The sequence below is a fragment of the Petaurus breviceps genome, unplaced genomic scaffold, assembly GCF_028583685.1.
Source record: "Petaurus breviceps papuanus isolate PSGF00001 unplaced genomic scaffold, PetGlider_PUasm1.0 90919, whole genome shotgun sequence".
In the NCBI taxonomy this organism is placed as follows: Eukaryota; Metazoa; Chordata; class Mammalia; order Diprotodontia; family Petauridae; genus Petaurus; species Petaurus breviceps.
This window is the reverse complement of record NW_027187378.1, coordinates 44,286,047-44,306,607: the sequence shown is the minus strand read 5'-3', so window position 1 is coordinate 44,306,607 and position 20,561 is coordinate 44,286,047. Positions and strand designations below refer to the sequence as shown.

Sequence of the window (20,561 nt, the reverse complement as noted above, 5' to 3'; positions counted from 1 at the left end):
AGAAAGTAAAATTAACTTGCAGAGAGCATGCATCCTTCTTCAGTTTCCTGAAATTTCCTAGATGTGCTCTCTAGCTACTAAAGAAAGGCCAGTCCATGGGGAAAACGCCATTTAGTTTCCTTAATGAATTCAGTCTCTTCTCAGCAATTTTAAACCACAGACAAATGAGGAAACCCTGCAGATGCCTCTCTGCCACCTTGCTGAAGGTTGTATCCCACTTTCTTTTCTCCTGCTCCTGCCAGGAAGTTGTTGAGATTTGAGATCACGTGTGTGTGTGTTCCTATAACTAAGCACATAAGGTTGAGAAAAAGAAAGGCCATTTACATAGTGGTTCAGTGTCATCTATGCTTTATGATGTCACTTGGAAACCCATTTTCATACGGAACTCTATCATAGAATTGAGTTCTATCATTCTGAGCTGGTTCTCAAATTAGACCCATTTTCTTTAAATCTTCTGAGCGGACGACATCACTGATCTATTTCTCTCATCTTAGCCACAGGAATCCATCCCTACCTACCACCACCTCTCCTCCCTCCTTTTAACTCTGTAGGTATTAGAATTAGATTGACTGTGCCTTCTATCTCTCCACCATGCTTAAAAGATACACAGGGATCCTCCAAACAGCATTCTTAGGCAGTAATTAAATGGGTGTCTATTCCACTCTTCTTTTTAGGATTCATTTTCCAGTTTACTTCTATTGCCCTTTTTATAAGATATATTCTCATTCTTGTAGAGCAATCATAATGCTGGTATTGTACTAGGTGTAAATGAGCCAAGCTCTGAACCAGATTTTTAGAGCCTTGCTGGGGCTGTGTACTTGGTATAAATGAGCCAAGCCCTAAATGAACCAGATTCTTAGAGACTTGGTGGTGTTATGTGAATCAAACAGAGAAAATAGTACCCTATATTTAAACACCCTCAGATGGCATGACTTTGATTATTTTTTTTAAGTGAGACCATTAATGTGACTGTATTTAACATGAATTTCTCAGGGTATCCTGTGTGCATTCCTGGTAGGCCTATAAGAGAACACACTGTTCCCTGAGTTTTGTATAAGTTCCACTTTCATGCTGAACCTTGGTTGATCAAATGGAGGTCTTTAAGTGGAGGCTGACCAATCACCTATCAAGGATGTTGTACAGGCAAGTCTCAGTCAGATATTTGGAATAGGTGACCTCTTGGTGATGATTACATCCAGTAATATCAGATGAATGACCATCACAGAAGCAAAACTTACCCTATAGACCTTATAGCCCAATCATTTACAAAACAAAGGATTTGGTGATGTCCAGGTTCCAGTCCAGATAATATCTTAGACCTCAGGTCTTGATAATACTTTTCAAGAGGGTATATATTGGCTGGTCACCTAATGATAAACTGACCAATGTTCAGAGGAGAGGATAGTGAAGGACCTCATATCCAAGTTTAAGGAGTATTGTTTGAGGGAACTTGGATATTTATCCAGGAGAAGAGTTGAGTTACAAGAAGATGTAACATTTGTCTTCTAGATGTAACATTTGTCTTCTAGCATTTGAAGGGCTTGTGACTTGAAAGAGGATTAGACTTACTCTATTTGGTACCAGAGGTCAGAACTAGGAGTTATGGTAAAAGTTACATACATACATAGTAGTGAGGCCAGGAAAAATTAACAAGTTTCTAACAATTAGAGCTAGACAAAAGTGGAATGAGCCACCCTGCCTCAGAAAGTAGTGGGTAGGCTCCCCATTGCATGAGATGGAGAAAACCTGAAGCTGGGTTGCCAATAGTTACGTACATTAACGTGTGTGGGGGAGATCTTTTGGAGGTATGAGTTGGAATACATAGTTAATAATATCCCTCTGTCAGCGAAATTCTATCAGAGTTTGACTATGTGACTCTTATCCAGTAGTTATTAGGGAGTTTCACCAGCATATTCTATTTGCACCAATTGCTTGGCAGATTCTTGAGGCCAGGGTCTGTGTTTTCTCTTAACCGTATCTTACCTAATACCTAGTATAGTACTCTGAACATTGAAATTCTTAATTTTTGTTGATAGTGATGATCAAGGCTCTCAGAGGGATTGTGCTATTGCATGTCTATCTTTAGGGTTCTTGACATAGTAAGGGCCTTGACTATCTTCATAATATTAAGAACCAGGAGCCAATTATTCCAAAACTCAAGAAAGAAAATAATACATTTTTTTGGTTTGGGTCAATGTGCATATTCCATTTTAAATAATTTATGGAGAAGTGGGGCCAAAGGAGGAGTGGCTGGGATTTTCAGGAAGCAGATTTAAGCTTGGTATAAGGAAAACTACATCATCAATAACAAAACTTTGTAACAATTAGTGCTATCCCAAAGTGGAATGGGCTGCAATAAGGAGTAGTGAATGGGCCTCTCCTCAGTGAAAATCTTCTGGCAAAGGTGGCTACTTCTTGGTGATGGTGTAGAGAGGATTCCAGGAAGGTATAGGTAGAATTGGAGTGCTTTACAACTCTGGGATTCCATGATTCTGTGGTTCACTTAGTAAATAAAACCAGAGTTCAAAAGGTAAATCATCAGCCCAAAGAACTCCTCTCCTCCATCTCTAGACATTACTAATTATCACCCTGGATTTTATATGACTTTTCCTTGTACAAACACTAGTGTCTTGCCAAATTGGAATACTTGTTAGTAAGATGCTAAAAAAGTCTTCTGAGGGAAATAATCCACATTTACCAGCTTACTTATTTATCTTTATCATAATTCTCCTCCAGAATACACTGTCAATGACCACCCTAGAGTAGAGATGGATGATGGGCACACAAAAATCATAGAACCTCAGTGTTAGAAGGATCATAGAGATCATCTAGTCAACCCATATTTGACTGACAATCCCCTAATACTTGACAAGTGATCATACATCTACTCATTGAAACCTTCAGTAATGTAAAAGCAACTACTTCTCATGGTGACCCATTCCACTTTGGGGTAGATAAAATTGTTAGGAAGTTTTTCCTTATGTTGAGCAGTCCCCAGTTATTCCTAGATCTGCCCTCTGTGGCCAAGCAGAGCAAACCCAATCCCTTTTCTGCACACTAGCCTTTCAAGGACCCCGTGATTGTGTCTGCTTGGGAGGGTTCTGTTTTGTTTTCTTAAAAAAAAAACCCCTCTATCCCCACTCCCCATGTAGAATCTTCTCCTTGGGGCTACAGATGGGGTGGACCATCAGCTCATACTTTTCTGGCTTCCTTCCTTAACTTGCTCCTTGGTCTTGTCATAGAAGATAGTTTGAACAGTTGGGTTTCTGCATTCACAATGAATATGAGTCTTAATGACATGACAGGAATAGAAACTCTAGAGACCTGAGCCCTGAGGGAAGACAATGATGTGAAATCATTATTGCTGAAAGAACCTTCTGCTTAGATACTCATGGGCTCTTCCTGGATAGCAGTCATTAGACGGTCAGCTAAATGTCATACTGTGCCTCTTTAAAAAGGAGGCCCTCTGTAGGGGAAGAAAGCAGTAGGGATAGTTTCTAATCCTAGGAAGATGGCCACAAAATGCCACTCTCTAAGATATTTCCAAAATTTAATTTGAAGGGTTTTAATTCTCTCTCTCTCTGTCTCCCCAGGCACATTTGTAAAAATTTGCATATTCTATCCCCATTGCCATGACAGGGTTTTGATGAAAAATTAAGATAAACTCAGGGAAGGGAATTAAAAAAAAAAAAAACCTAACTTCTGCTATAGAGATTCTATGTAGATTCAGTAAGATAGGTTAGTAAAATTCAGATTGTGTACATTCCCTAGTCCTGCTTTCCACCCTTTCCCTCCAGCTTCAGTAGGAAAGTGTAGTGAACTAGACCAGAAAATTGCTGTAAGAGCTTTCTTCTGAGAAGCAATAACATGAAGCCAAAGACAAACATTCATTTCTTTTTCCAATTACGCTGCTGTATGGATATTTCTGACCAAATTTTGGGGCTGGAATCTGCAGCGTCAAAAACAGTCGTATTCAAAAGGCTTCCATGAACACCTCGATTCAGTTCAGCCCCCTCCCACATGGGATTTTGAGCCTTCTCTCTTTTCTGGCTTTTTGGCAGTATAGGAGCTGGGGCTGGGCAATTTTCATTTTCTACATATATCAGAGGAAGGGATTACCCTATATGATCTCTAAGGCCTCTTCTGGCTCTAAATTCTATAGTATAAGAAAAATGTCCATTGTAGAGAAGAAAGGGTCTTGATTCCACAGGACCTTGACATTGCTTGATGGTTTTAGAAGGTAGAGTCGATTTAAGGCAGGAAGTATATCATGGAATAAAACCAAAAGCAAGGATAGTGGGTTATATCATTTAGAGAAATAGAGAGGAGGATGGAAGTGAGGGCAAAGGGGTCAGTATCCAGCTTTGTGAAAGACAGGTGGTAATCTGAAATTCCATGCAAAATCATTGTTTTTTTTTATGGCAAAATGTAAAGAGTCTAGTTCTGCTGTATTACCACCTTGCATCTTTCCACAAAAATAGGATTTGGCCTCCTAAAAAAATAAACAATTAAACTTTTAAAGCCAGGAAACAGCATAGGCCAACTTTTGTTCATAAAAAAACAAACAAACAAAAAAACACTACTGTGTAACAAGGGAGAGGTTGAAGGCAATTCAGGAACCCTTTACTGAGTCATATGATGCTCCAATACCCCTTGTGTTCAGTCACGTCCAATTCTTCATGATCCCATTTGGGGTTTTCTTGGCAAAGGTACCTGAATGGTTCAGCATTTCCTTCTCCAGCTCATTTTACAGATGTGGAAACTGAGGCAAACAGTTAAGTGACTTGCCCAGTGTCACACAGCTAATAAGTGTCTGAGGGCAGATTCAAACTCAGGCAGAGGAGTCTTTCTTGTTTCAAGCCCAGTGCTCTATCCACTGTGACACTGAGCAGCCCAAATTGTAAACTATCCTTCCTCAACTTACCAATGCTTCTCTCCCCCAATGTATATGCATCCTGTATGTAATACATATAATAGAAGTAATCCAATGTATCCTGTCAAGTAGAAAGGAATATGATCATCTACTCGAGCAAACTCACTTAAGGTACCCTGCCTAAATGAAATTTTCATAAAACAAAAGGGTAATAAAGGCAGAATAGATTTGCTTTTCATGAATTCACTCCCTGCCTCCTTTCCTTTAAGCCTGTCTTTATTTTTTGTGACTCTCCCAGGTGTGAGCCTGTAATTAAGATCCTAAATTTATTAAACACATCATTGGATCTATTTCATGGGCCAGAATGATGGATTCCAGGTGGGCTCATGATTAGATCAGGACAGTGAGGCCAGTTCTCTTCATGCAAAATGACCAGCATTGCCTGTAAGGAAATGGTTTTTCCTGATTTTGACAATTTGCAGAGATTGCAGTCAGGTCAATACAATTGCAAAGGTCACTATGCAATGAAACAAACACTAGGTCTGTAGTCGTAAAAACTGGGATGAAATTCTAGCATTTCCTTTTACTACCTTGTGGCTTTTCCTTCTAGGGCCTCAGTTTACTCATATGTAAAATGAGGAACATTGGACTAAAAGATGTCTAAGATCCCGAGAAGCTCTATAAACACATTGAATAGGGAAGACTATCAAAATGAATATATCTCTTCCCACAAGTAAATCCAGTGTCCAATCTTGTCAAAGCTGGATTCTTTTGGAGGCCACGTAAATAATAAATATAATTTTGAATCTTTTCATTCTCATTGCCTAATGGGCAGAATAGGAATGATAATACATCTGTGTACCCATCCATCCCATGACAGGAAGTTGGTTTCCATTTATGACTCAAGTTTTCTGTGGTCCCCTAAAGAAAAGTATCCTTCTAAATAGCAAACAAAGACCTGTTGCTGTTATAAGGGAGAGAGTAAATTGCTCCCATTTGGGAAATACATTAATTCTTCCTGGCCACCCAGTGCTATTCAGAGTAATGGAAGAGGTAATTTACTAAATGGTGTCTTAATGGTGGGGAAGGGTTAATGCACTTTTGTAACTCTGCCATCCTTTTCTGCAGTAGAATCAGGTCCATTATTTCACCAAGTTATCCTGGCATAATATCATTACAAAAAAGATAATAATTACAAAGGGGGATAAAAGGACATTTAGATCTTCTCAAACCAAGAATCTATGTTATTTTGAAGTGAACTTTACTCCTCCTACACTCTCAAACTCTCTTTATATTATCACCATCACCACCACCACCACCACCCCCAGGTAAGGGAAACCAAATACAAATTGCTGTCATTTTCATCAAAGCACATTTAAAGCCCCAGTGGCTCACAATGTGGAAGTGATTAGAGTGGCCCAAATGAGGCTTTAATTAAAGATGCAATTGACAAGATAACAATGGCTTGTGAGTATTTGTTAATAGATTTGAATGGAAGGTGCGTCTCTTTTCAATAAAAGAAAAGTCACTGGGAGACAAATTTGATTGCACATTGTAAAGGGTCCCCCAAATGCTGTAATTATTTTTATTTTTATGTTTCATTTCTTTTATTGCCCATACTGAATAACTAAGCATATGAGGATATTTAAGATAGATTATCATTTCCACTCCAGATAATTACTGCTTAATAAAGGCCCAGTGAAAAAAGGCACACCTCAGCCTCACCTCTGGGTCTCCACGGTGGCCAGTGGCAATATGACCCTCCTTGCTTATATACTTTTATTATGAACCCAAGCTAATTCCCAGTAAGTTTCCTACCCTCCCACAAGATATGAGTACATATGAAGTTTTATTTTAGAGATTAGACACAAGTCAGAAACTCTAAACAGGAGAGCTAGTAAACAGAGAAAATGATATGGGTTAGATAAGATCAGATTCTCCTAGAAAATACCTTCCCCTCCCTTTTTCCCTGCATCCCCCAAGTTTGAATTTAGGTGTGCTCATACTAGGGATGATGAGGTATGAAGAATAGAATAAAAAGAAACTATTAGAAGCTAAGAACTCAACCACAAAGCCCCAGCCCCTCCCTTTGTTCTCCTCCCTTTGATGGATCCAAGGATTCATTGGTGTGGGTACTTCCACCTGGGTTAATGACAGCATCTCAGGGCCTAATCATTCTGTATAATTCTTATTCATGACTTCCCATAAATCCTCCATAAAGGATCAACTGAACCTATTGGAGGGCTGCCTCAAGTTTCTTTAATATAGGCTTAGTTCATAGCAATATGGTATTCAGACTGTCCATCAGTTTTCTCTCTTTCTCACTATCACCTTTTCAGATCCTAAATATTCTAAAGAACAAAACAAAACAAAAACAACCCTAAGAAATTATTAGCAGTAAAAGCTGCAAAAATCTGAGTGATCCATTGCTGGAGTCCATTCCCTCCCCCACCATCTTATTTTCTCTCTCTTCTGAACTGGCTTATTTTCCAAGGAAGTGTGATGATGGTTCAGTGACAAATACTGACTCTGACACTGCATGAAAGATGAGATTTAAATTGTATCTAGGAAGTCATGATTTACACATGCTTTGTGATTCCTTTGATTTATTAATGGATAAATACCCTGTGAATGTGGGTGTAAACTATGACCATTTTACATATGTAAACAATTTAATCTTTCAGTCTGACTTGACCCTGTAAATTTTTAGCAGCATCTGCTGTTTCTCTCAAGCTTTCACCTAACTCTCTCTCCCTTCCCTGCCCCTAGTTCTGTTTTGGCCCTTCCCTCCAAACAAGATAAACAGAGGCCAGCTCAGGAAGACTTGAGTCACTTAACTCAGCTTTGTTTGAGATCCTGGATGGATGAATGATAAAGAATATATTAAGGGATTACATTGTGCCAAAAGATGATCTCTACCAGCAAAAAGCTTACATTCTACCGGAGGAAAACAAGACACAAAAAGGAGCTAGAAGAGGATGAGATGGATTGATAGTATCATGGAAACAATGAATATCAACTTGAACAGTCTTCAAGAGATAGTGCAGCAGAGAAGGGTCTGTTGTTCTGTGGTCAGTGGGGTCAGGAAGAGTCAGACATGACTAAAAGGCTGAATGACTGAACCACAATAGAAAAAGTAAGAGGGTAGGGCTGTCTCCCTCCCAATGACTAGGACAGAGGTGGGGAACCTATGGCCTCTTTTCCACATGTGGCCCTCTTAGGCCCTCAAGTGTAGCCCTTTGACTGAGTGCAAACTTCACAGAACAAATCACCCAGAAGTTTGGATTCAGTCAAAGGGTTGCACTTGTGAACCTAGAGGGCCACATGTGGCCTCAAGGCCATAGGTTCTCTAACCCTGGACTAGGAGGCTTCTTCTGGAGCCAACAGCCAAGAGTCAAGAGTTCTAGCTATTAAGATAAGATAAAATCTTACTCACCTCTCAGGGCCTAGAAATCCAGAGGCACTGTCCAATATTGCCGTGGGAGGGGGGATGAAGCCATTTTCTTCTAAGCTTACTCTCTACTATTGTTTCATTCTCCAAAGCTGACTTTTCCCCTTCCTCCCAACCCCCCAAACCACATACTTTACCTCCTCTTTCTCCAAGAATTATAATCTAATCACTCTTACCTTGCTTGTGAAAAGAGTGTGTTAATGAACTGCTAAGCTATTACATTTGTTTTCTTTGAGACCACCAGAATATAACTCCCTTCTTTGTTCACCATTGCCCAGTACATGTCGTGTCCCCCATTAGATTATAAACTCCCCGAGGACAATGACTGTCTTGATTTTGTATTTATACTTACAGTTCATTGAGGACAGTGCTTCAGACATAGTAAGCTTAATAAATGGGCCAGCTAGGTGAAGCAGTGGATAGAGCAATGAGGCCTGGTATCAGGAAGATGTGAGTCCAAATCTGCCTCAGACAGTCATAGCTGTGTCACCCTGGGCAAGTCACTTAACCGTGTTTGCCTTAGTTTCTTCATCTGTAAAATGACCTGAAGAAGGAGAGGGCAAACTACTCCAGTATCTCTGCCAAGAAAACCCCAGATGGGGTCATGAAGAATTAGATACAACTGAAATGACTGAACAATAAAAATGTACAATGTGTTACATCAGGAGATACTTTCTAGTGCCTTATACAATAAAGAGTTGTTATTCAGTAATTCAGAATCTGTAAAGGCTTGTATAAAAATTAAGGGAAGGAGGCAGATAGGTGGCTCAGTGAATAGAGCACTGGACCTAGAGTCAGGAGGACCTGAATTCAAATATGGCACTTAACACTTAACACTTACTAGCCATGGGACCTTGGGAAAATCACAACGTCAATTGCCCTGCCTTCCCCCCTCCAAAAAGAAAAAAAAAAAATAAGGGAAGTAGAGACTCTTTCCTTGATTCCATTCCATCTGCTCTTCTCCTGTTCAACTCTCATCACCTCCTCCAAGAACATACACATAAACAAAGGAATCCTCCCTCCTTAGGACTCAGTTACGTAAAAATTATGCTAACCGTATGCAGAAGTCCTTAGGAAACTTCCATGAGCAATAGCATCCTGAGAACTAAGTAAGTCACACTATTATACAAGGTACACAGTAAGAATGCTAGATTTGAGTCAGAAAACTTGAGTTCAAATCCTGGTTCTATCATTTCATGCTGTGTAACCTTGAGTAAATCAGTTAACCTTTGTTATCCTCTGCCTTCTCTTCTATAAGATAAAAGGGCTAGTCCTGCTAGCTTCAAATGACATCATTTGTAAAGCACTTAGCAAGGTACCTGGCACATAGTAGGTGCCTAATAAATGCTTTTTACCTCCCTTCCACTTCATCTATACTAGTCCTATATGGTCCTATAGTATGTCTTGATGGAACTTAACTCACAGGTAAAGTAAATCTTCTGGTTAAGAAAAATAGATGAGGGCAGCAAGGTGGCGCAGTGAATAGAGCACTGGCCCTGGAATCAGGAGGACCTGAGTTCAAATCCAGCCTCGGACACTTGACACAATTACTAGCCATGTGACTTTGGACAAGTCACTTAACCCCAGTTGTCCTCCAAAAAGCAAAAAAAAAAAAATTAAAGAAAAATAGATGAACCAGAAGAATTTGAGGTTTCTACAGAATTGACACTGGAGAAAAATGCTGGTAAGTTTAAAGGCAGTAGAAGAAACAGCTAAAGCTTAGTGTCTACTTTTGGATTGCTAGTGGGAGGACAGAATTGCTGTCTTTCTTGAGCTCCACCCCATCCTCCCCCATACCCAGGTTTGTGACTAAGTACAGCTCCCATACAACTGCCTTTTATGTTCATTCTATTAAAATATGATTTAATTATGTATTGACCTGGGGTTTGACATTGTAAAATGATCATTAATCGCTTGTCTTAATTTCCTGAATGATCTGCTGAGTAAAGGTGATCAAATCAAAATTAATCTATAATATAGACCGTATAATATATAAGGAGGAAAGCAAGGTGGAGTAATTACCTAGTGCAGCAAGGCAACAGCAATGGGGGGTGAAACAAGTCTGGAATTTAGGAATGGACTCTTTTGCCTGGTGGAGATGACAGCTTCTATGTTGAGCTGCAGTCTCCTGCATCTTAAGAGAAGAAGCAAAATCAACTTTGATGCCCTTCCAGATATGCCTTACTACGCAGTTGCTTTCCTAAAGCCAGCCCTGCACAAAGTCATGTTTTTCACCATGACTATGCTGCAGAAAGTGCCTGGACATACATAAATGTATCCCCTCACTTTTACAGTATAACGCAGCAATTCCTTGTCCTGCTTCATCCCCATTAGGACTGTCCTTAGGGAGAGGGGCAGTGGAGAGGTTCCTTCCTATAAGGCAGGATTTTGTGGGTTTATTTTTTTTAATTTTGAGCAAGGTGTACTCCTCATCCCATCCTGAAATATGCCTCCCCTCGTTGGCTCTGATTGGTCCTGAAATTCCTCTCATTATCTCCCCTATGGTTTAAGGTATCAAAAGCGGGATAAAAGTAAGGATTCGATCTGTGGTTTCAAAGTATGAGGTGTTCCCTCACCTGGGAGCTACCAATTCAGATCATCAACTTCTCTGCAAAATGTCATCTTAAAAAATCGCCTAGATCCCTGAGGGGTTTAGTGACTTCCCCACAGTAACATAGTCAGGGTGTCCCAAAAATCTTCGTACAGCATTAAGTTTTAATAGCTCAAAGGCAGATAGCCTTTGCCAGAGGCAGAACTTATGGATCATATGTCAGAGGCAGAACTTCTGGATCATATGTCAGAGACAGAACTTCAATTGGGGTCCTTATGGCTTCAGGCCTAGTTCTCTATGCACTGTACCATGCTGCCTTTCAGAAGGCTTCAAAAGGGATTGTTAAAAAGTAATCCTATTAGATGTAAAAGAAAACAAAAATAAAAACAGGAAGTTTCACTTAAGGTAAAAGAAAAACTTGGACTTTAATTCCCTTAGCCCTGACTATTCAATAACTTGGGACAAATCATTTAAATTCTCCAAGTCTCTTTATTCCAGAAAATATGATAATAATGCTTTCCTTGCCGCACCTGACAGGGTTGATATGAAAATCATTAGACAATTTATATGAAAGGATTTTGTAAATCATCAAAGGCCTTATAAATATGTTATTTTTACATTGGACGCTGGTAGACCTAGTCCTAGCACTTTCATTAGTAGTAATAGCAGCAACAGCATGCTTGGGAGGATTTAACATATTAAGGCACTATCAGTCATTTACACTAGAATTACTTATCATATTATCCCACACAGGAGATTAGAATGGACCTCAGGACAAAGTTATTTTGAAAAAAGGGAAGGGATATCACATTCTAATAGGGGAAATAGGGTACTGTAGAGCCTACAGGCAGAAGAAAACACAGGGAAACTCTCATACCAACAATGGAAGGTACCCTTGAGATTTTCTCCACAGCACTAGGAAATAGGAGAGAACTGAGTAGCATTTGATTACATTGGCTTTCCATCAGAGGTATTTAAGGGAGGTAGATAATGAAAAGGTAGATAGTAGATTTTCTCTACAACTGAACTATACTTGGTGGGGAGAAAAGTGTGTAGCAATAATTTTTGGAGTGGATTCAGAACAGACAGCAATTAAGGTTGACTAGAGCAGCTAAAGACTGGAGACCTGGATTTCCTCCATGTGCTGTTGGCACCTGGATCTCCTTCATTTGTGTGGTCAGTGTGTAGAGTGAAGGTTTTCATATGTTAATCTGTACCAGGGTTGAGAAAGTAAGCAATAATGAGAATTTTAGCATGAGCCACTCTAAAGCATGAATTCTGTCAACTTTTCTTACTTATTATTTTTCACTGATAGTGAAAAGGGCCTGATAGTGGAGGTCAAGAATTTGAGACAAGGGTCCGAGAGTTCTTGTCTTTAGGAAATGACTATAGACATAGACATGGGCTAAGGCCTGCAATTAGACACTCTGGACAAGAGGTAGGTCACATAAGATTGTTGTTTGTCCTTTGTTCTCGAAAAGGACCATGACACCAGGGTTGCTGAGGACCTGGAGGGTCTTACTTAGAAAAGAGTAGAATGATCCATAAGGAAAAAAGAAGGGACAATTAAACAACACACTAACACAGAGTCCTTCACACAGTAGGTACTTAATGTTTGTAATTAAACTGAATTGGACATCTGTTGCCTGCTTCATAATTTTTCCTACTGCTGTCCCTTCCTCAGAATTTTGGTATCCCTAAAGTATAACAAATGTGAGCATTTCTACAGCACCAGTCATTGTAGCTCCCATATGTCTTCACAAGCATGTTATTCTACCACTTACTTTTTTTAAGACGGAGAAGCCAAGTATAGGAACATCAAGCAATTTACTCTAGGACGTTCAGCAGCTCAGTGAGGGCTAGTAGTTAAATTTACAAACCTATCCTTCCCAGGCTGGCCTTTGAGAAGTCAATAGCTCCACCAACACTGGCCTTATGTTAATTTTAGCTTTTAGAACCTAGGGTTTACACAACCAAGACTTCCCCCTGTGTCTAGAATAACTCTCCTTCCCACAACCACTGTATCTTACAGACGGGATTACAGTGGCATCCTGGGTCTGGCATCAAAAGACCAGGGTTCAAATCCTAACATTGCTACTGTGGGTGACTTTGGGAAGGTATTTAACTTCTCTGGGGTTCAGTTTCTCTTCTGCAAAACTAGGGAGTTAGACTACAAGTTCTTTAAGAATCCATATAATGCTAGGTATTTTATGTTGGGTTGCTAGGAGGGCCCAAAAGCCCAAGACTTTTGGAATACTGTATAACCAAGGTAATAGTTTACAGATATTAGTAATTCAGCTCTCAATCTCAAAAAGCTTTCACACTGTATTTTTTTTCTCCTCACTTGAGAAAAGCATACCAACTCAGCTATGGTTTTCATGTATCAAATAATGTTTAAATGTTTTTTAAATCTCCCTTCCTTTAAAAATTTCATTTTTCTTTTGCAATTAGGAATTTTTATCTCACAATTTCAAACTCTCCACCAAAAAAGCATGCCCATGATTTACATTCATGGCTTAGAATTTGAACTATGACCTTGCAGGTTTGGTCTTGTTGCTTTGTTTTTAATTTTTTTTCCTTGAGAATGTCTAGGGTCACAAACCATCTATGAGACTGAAGCTTTTGAGATTGTTAACTTTTTCCAAATGTTTTTAAATACACTTTTATTTCATTGCTATATCGCTGTCTGCACTCATGTAGATTGCTACTCCTCTGGGCCTTGGTAGGAAGTCATGAGTTGCCCAGCTTAACAAAAATGCTCAGTGACAAGTTTCTTTGTCTTTGGACGACAGATACATCATCTGCCACCAGGCCTACCTTCAAAGTACTTCTCCATGAGTTGGCCTAGTCAGAGTATGTGTGCAAGTCCTTTAGGAGGTCAGGGTCACTTGAAAACCCCAGTAAGGCATCAAGGCAGAACCCCATGAAGAAAGCATTAACAGAGAAGTAAAATAGAGCATAATCTGCTACAGCAGGAGAGTATGAGTCAGGCATTTAGGGTTTTGTTCCCATCAGTTTGATTGACTTCTCTGTGACCTTATGCTTGAAACACCTGCCTCCACAGGTGTGTGATGAGTGTTAATTAATATTTGTAAAGCCCTCTGATTGCCACAGATAGAAGGAGGCAGGAAAGGGCAAATTATCATTAATCATGGAAAAAGGGAGAGATTATATTTTGTTCCTTCACTGGAGACTCTACACCCACTCACATTATTTTCACTGTAGGGAGATTAGATATAAATCTTGATTTACTTACTTTGCACTTATGGAAATAGCCAGTATCTGCTTTATGCAAAGCTCCCATCCCATGCTTTGCTTAATACCCAATATGTACTGCCTCTGACTCCTAATGCTGTTTAAGTTATTACAGAAAGGAGTCTTGCTATTCACAATGAGTGTGAGAGTTCATCTAATTAGCTGATTTCAGTTCATTTGGCATTAAATAATTCCCCAAATTCCCATATGTTTGAACAATATGTTCAACAAGGGGGATGATTCTCTGAAAGCAATTAAATAGTTCTTTTAGGAGAGCTTGTCATCGGTCACTCACAAGCATCCCTGCTATTCCTGTACGTGATGAATACAGGCACCAATTACACAGAAACCGCTTAGCCCTCTCTAATGGCCCCTGGCAGTGGTCCACGGCTGCTGCCACATGCTGGTTATAGCTCACATTTAAATTTTACGTTTTTCAAACCTCGAGCACATTGTTCTAAGTCATTCGTGGAGACTTCCCAATGGCTAATGGGCCACTTTCCAAACCCCCTCTTGTCTGCCCCCCTCGAGTCCCCACAAAAAAAACCTTTGTTTTTGCCCTTCTGCTCCAACTTGCCTCCTTTGGAGAGCCATCACCTGTGGCTTCATTTAATCTCCTGATTATGGTGCCTGAAAGTCAGTGCAGGACGGTTTTCAGCTTCACCTGTATTTTGCTCCCAGCATGGGTAGAAATCGTCAAACTTGGAGCTGTGGTTAACTTTACATAAGCCTGAATGCCTTTGTGTCTGTACAGGGCACTGCTTTGTGAGGCAGCAGTGAAAGGGTAGGTGTCAGTTGTGGATGTGATAGCTGCCATAGGCTAGAGATGATGGACCTGCTGAGGTAAATATCTTAAGTTTTCTGCAGCTGCAAATCACAGATAACAAGATACAAGGACAGTTGCTAGTGTCTGGGGGAGAAAGAGAGAAGGGAGATAAAAAGAGAAGAGAGGGAGGGGGGAGTCAGAGGGGGAGATACAGAGAGAGGGAGAAAGGGAGGGGGGAGAGAGGGAGAGAGAGATTGGGAGAGAAAGAGGGAGAAAGAGCGAAAAAAGGAGAGAATCATCAGAACATAATATTGACAAAATAATTGAGAGGTTAAAATGTGAGTAACCTGTTTCATGAGCATGTATAAAGGCTATTAGAAAAGAAGAAGCATTATGCACTAGAACAAGATTTCTTTATTTTATCAAGGAGGTAGCTTTTTCAATCACTGGTGACTGTTCATACCTGGTGGTAGGGAAATACTGCTGGATTTAGTCACAGGATCTGTGTTCAAATCCTGATGCTCACAGTAGTTTCCTGTGTCATCTTGAGCAAGTCATATAAGCTCTCTGGGCCTCAGTTTCTTCATCTGTAAAATGAGTAGGTTGGAGTAGACTAGAACACATCTAGTTATATACCTGTGATTCTACATTTTTGGAAGTGAAACTTAGGAACCATAATATTTGCTTAGTTTTCATACTGCTCCTTTCATCCAAGAGCCTCAGAATATTTATTAATTCTACCCCACTGTAAGCCTCTATTTTACAAGTTAAAAAAAAAGAAGCAAAGAAAGATAAACCAGATTATCGAGAACCACTCAGACAGCCATTGGGAAAAGGGAGAGGAAAGAACTTCCCACAGTCCTCCCCCTAACTATTGTTCTAGAAGTCACAATCCCCTCCTGAGGGACAAGGAAATAGAAGAAAGGAAAAAGAGAAATGAACTAGGGACTCATTCAGTGAGGTGAATTTTTTTTTTCTTCTGTTAACTGTCATTTTCTTTCATCTGTCTCATGACTCTGCATTCCCATTATGAATTATTCACAATACAGAGAACAAAATAAAAAATGTGAACACCAGGTTTGTGTGGGATGACGTTAAATTTAGACACCAAACGAGGGAGATTTGAAAGATCTATATTCATGTATTTGAAAATGCATATTTATAACTAACTGTCTGCTGTGCTGTCAATATGTATAACCTATGTATTCGTGCATTGGCAGAAAATACATTTTCAAAATGAGGGAAGTTAACACTCAATCTGCGCATAGCTGAAGGGCTGTTTTGTTATGTAATAAGCAATTGTCATTATTTACTACTATGAAAATATTGTCGATAGTATCTTTGGGAGGAAAGAATCTGGTGGCAACATTGTCAGCATCAGCTGTTTTCATCATGTTTGAACATTTGGACTTGGGTGTTCCATCACTAAGACTCTTGCATAGCAGCTGGGAGAGGGGTTTTAGTGGTTCTGCCCCCCAGGCCCCATCCTTTCCCCAACTCTGCACTGCAAATATGAGCAGGCATTTGTCAGTTTCCCCTTTGTCCAAACCCTGGGTTTGAAATGTGTGGGCTTTAAATCACTCTGTAGGCATCAGCTGTTAAGAGCCTTGTTCTGCTGTTCAACAGCAAAACTGCTAGGAGTAAAGAGAATTCCTTTGCATGTGTGTGATCCACCTTCTGGGCTGTGAGCAGTGCAAGCAAACTTGGTTTATGTTCAACCCTCAAGTACTCCTCCTCTCTCCCCTGCCCCATTTATTGAATGAGATCTGACTCTACCATGCCTGACTCACCCTTCTCTTTGGCTCATGTTTCCTCTTTTCCTCCAAATGTAAACAAAGCCTCCAGCCAGATGGATCAGAAGTACTCCTGAGTCCTGAAGTCACCTGTGGGCCTTCAGACATGGTGGTCACCACACCCTTTGCCTTGACCATACCCCACTGTGCTGATGTCAGTTCTGAACACTGGAATATTCATTTGAAGAAGAGGACCCAGCAGGGCAAGTGGGAGGTGAGACCATGTGTTCTTTTTCCCAAAATAATAGCATGCCTAATGGGGAAGCATGGTACCCTAATTAGGAGATGAACTTAAACTCCATTGCTAGTCTCAAACAGCTGTGTGATTTTTAAATATTTTCTTTCCCTCTGAGGTCATATGATATATAAACACTTCAAAATATAGTCAATCCTTTCATCACCATGATAATGGATGAGAAAGGAGTTACACCTAGACAGCTACTCAGATGTGAACCTCTTTGTGCCCAGCTCTGGCCCTCTCCTATTTGGACTTGTATTTGGGTACTGAGTAGGAGACCAGAAACAACCATTTATCCAAACTCCTGATTTAGTTTCAGAATGAACTGCTAAATATTGTACATATTCCAACAAATTAGAATGCACTATTAAATACTATGTGGTTTCCTAATGATATGATCCATACCTTATCCTAAGCTCTCTTCTCTTCCCCCTCTACAATGTTTATTTGATAATGTCATCAGTTTAGTTCTCATTTCTATGAAGATGATTCCAAGATCTTTATATTAATCAGTCCATCAACAAACATTAAGCACCTTGACTGTGGCAGGCATTCAGCTAGGTGCTAGGAATACATCTATAGATGAACATAATAGATTTGCAATTTCACATGCAATTATCTTTTTATCATCCTGCTATGTTATAGAAATACTTGTTTTATTTATTAAAATAAAATAAATATTGAAATAATTTCTACCCGTGGGGAGCCTACATTCTAATGATGTAAACAATATATGCATACATATGAATGCACGTACATATATACATATGTATGCACATATATACATATATAGCATAAATTTAAAGTGAATAAATATAATAGTGCACAAAATATAAAGTTTGGGAGAAAAGTACTAGCAGTTGGGAGGGTCACAAAAGGATTCGTATAAAGGAATGTTTGTTGTTTGTCCTTCATTCTCGAAAAGGACCGTGATATTAGAGAGGTGATGCCATGACATGTAAATGAATTGGATTTAAGTGAGGAAGGGCTGTACTGGCCAATAGAAGATGGTGCTTAAGCTGTATCTTAAAGGAAGTGAGGGACACAACCAGATGTAAGGAGGGAGTGTAATCCAAGTATGGAAAATTGTAGTACAAAGGTATACAGATTGCAAATGGGGTGTTAAGTGTGAGAAAGAACAATAAGGCAATGTGGGCTGGATCACAGAGCAAAACTGTACAGTGAGGCTGAAAAGAGGAGTTGGTACAGGTTGCTTAAGACTTTAGAAGCTAAACAGAAGAGTTCATATTGTATCCTTGAGGCAACAGGAAACTGGATTTTTTTGAGAACGATATCACATGGTCAGATCTAGGCCTAAGGAAAATTACTTTGACAGCAGTTTGTGGGATAGACTGTAATGCTGAGAGATTTGAGGTAAGGAGATCAATTAGATGTCTGTTGCATTCATTTGGGTAAGTGTGATAAGGTTTTAAACTAAGTTTATAGCTGTGTGAGTGGAAAGAAGGCATAGAATGGATGAGATGTTTTTAAAGTAGAATTGGCAAGATTTAGCAACTAATTGGATATATGTAAAAAAAAATATAAATATACAAAACAGGATGCATTATCTTCCCCCCTGCAATTCACACAACCTCCAAGCTTTCCCATTTCTGTTGGGGCCCCCATCCTTATAATCTCTCAGGTTCACAATCTTCTGTTATCCTTCCCTCTTACACTCCCCAATCCCACATAACCAGTGAGTTCCTGAATCTTACTGTTTCTGCCACCCCAGTATCTCCTGACTGTGCCCTCCTTTCTTCTCTCATGTAGCCTCTCCCCCAATTAATAACCTCTTGCCTGAACTATTACAATAGTTTCTTCCAATTGATCTCCCTTCCTCAAATCCATCCTCCACACAGCTGTCAAAGTGATCTCCCTAAAGCACAGGTCTGAATGTCATTCCCTACTCAAACTCTAGTTACTCACTATGATCTCTAGGATCAAATACAAATTCCTCTGTTTGGCATTTAAATCCCTTCAGAGCCTAGCCCCAGCCTACCTCACCAGCCTTGCTGCACTTTACTCACCTTCTCACAGTATGTGGTCTTGTCAATCCTACTGTTCCATTCACCTTGCCCCCCCTCACCCACACACATACACACACACATACACAAACGCACACAAATTTTTGTTTTGCATTAGCTGCTGTGCCTGCCTTGGGCTTTTCAGCTCTGCCTCTGTGAATCCCTAATTTTTTTTAAGATTTGCCCCATGTGCCACCTTCTCCATGAAGCATTTCCCGATCGATCCAACTGCTAGTGACTTTTATACACACACAAACATATAGGCACACACGACATTAACTAATATATATCTTTATATGTACATATTCTCTCAATACCTGGTGGAGACAGCCCCAAATCCTCAATCCAAGGGCACTGGGAATAGCAATGCTTGTAGCCCAGTGCCTCCAGCCATCATCCTAGGAAGCAACCAGCCCTTGTAGAGAATCAGCCTGTCAAATGCTCCTGCAAGTGCTGCAGTCATAGCTATTAAAGAACATAAAAAGGAAGTTCTTGACACCAGTGTCCTTGGTCATGTTAGGTGGCTCAACATCTGTCACTGATACGATTTTATTGGTGGAAACAACATCAAGAAAAAGGCATTGCCATTATTTTTGTTCCTGTAACCTAAGAGCCATGGGACCTTTCAATCTGACTTAGAGCTGAAATGTTCCATATTTGTTGTTTCCTCCATTAGAAGATGAGCTCATTGAGAACAGGCACTGTCTTATTTTTCTATTTGTGTATTTCTAGGGTTTAGGACAGTACTTTATACCTAACAAGCACTTAATAAATGCTTTTAGTTCATTAATTCATTTTCCACCACTCTCTGTCCCCAGAATGCAAGTTCCATGAGGGTATGGGTTATTTACTTGTCATTGTATTTCCCATGCAGTAATACAGGGTCTGCACCATATTAGGGACTTAATGAATGCTTGTTAATTGTTTCATTGATACACACTTGTTCATATTGTTCATATAAGCCATTTTTTAAATTTTGCATCTTGGCTTTCTCTTGGTTTCATCATATTCTTGTTATTGGGAAGGAAACCCAACATGAAAAAGGCATTTATGGATTATATCTCTTTGTAACAAACAAACAATAAATAATAGTCATCTTAAAATGTGCTTGAGAGAAAGAGAAGGAAAGGAATGGAAAAAGAGAAAGGGCAGTATTAAATAGAGTAGTAGCAAGCCCCCTAGCACAACCAAGATGGCTTGTTAGCACAGGTTATTTGATCTGCTTTTATAAAGGAAAGACAGATTTAAAGGGGTTAACAATTTTACTTTAATTAACAGACAGATAAGTACAGATAAGTAGAAAAATCAAGCAGAGAAATTAGCACAGAGATTCAACAGACAGGGCTCCTACTGTCTAAACAAAGTAATACAACCCCCTATATATACCACCAGACTGGAAGGACCACCAACATCTGAGTAGTTGGGGGGCTCTTAACAAATGGCTACTCAGAGTCCCATCCAGGGAATCAAAAAGTCCTTCTCATAAGCAAACCTCTAAAGTAAAATGCCAACCTCCCAATGTATGTGTGTATGGGTGTGTATGTGTATATGTATATGTGTGTGTATATATATATATATATATATATATATATATATATATATATATATAT

At 39.6% G+C, this 20,561-nt stretch overlaps 1 protein-coding gene and 1 long non-coding RNA gene across 2 annotated transcripts in view; one reads left to right on the top strand and one right to left on the bottom strand.

Annotated features, from left to right (window-relative positions):
* Positions 1-20,561, top strand: part of UNC5D (unc-5 netrin receptor D) — a 794,598-nt gene that overhangs the window by 709,820 nt on the left and 64,217 nt on the right. The window contains exon 12 of the mRNA XM_069075933.1: positions 16,735-16,903. Coding sequence (XP_068932034.1) covers positions 16,735-16,903 — 169 coding nt within the window. The remainder of the gene's footprint in view (positions 1-16,734; positions 16,904-20,561) is intronic.
* LOC138152134 (uncharacterized) lies at positions 15,294-16,819 on the bottom strand. The gene is made up of 2 exons (XR_011166043.1): positions 16,687-16,819; positions 15,294-15,483 (listed from the first exon to the last, which is right to left on the bottom strand). It is a non-coding gene; the product is annotated as an uncharacterized lncRNA (long non-coding RNA).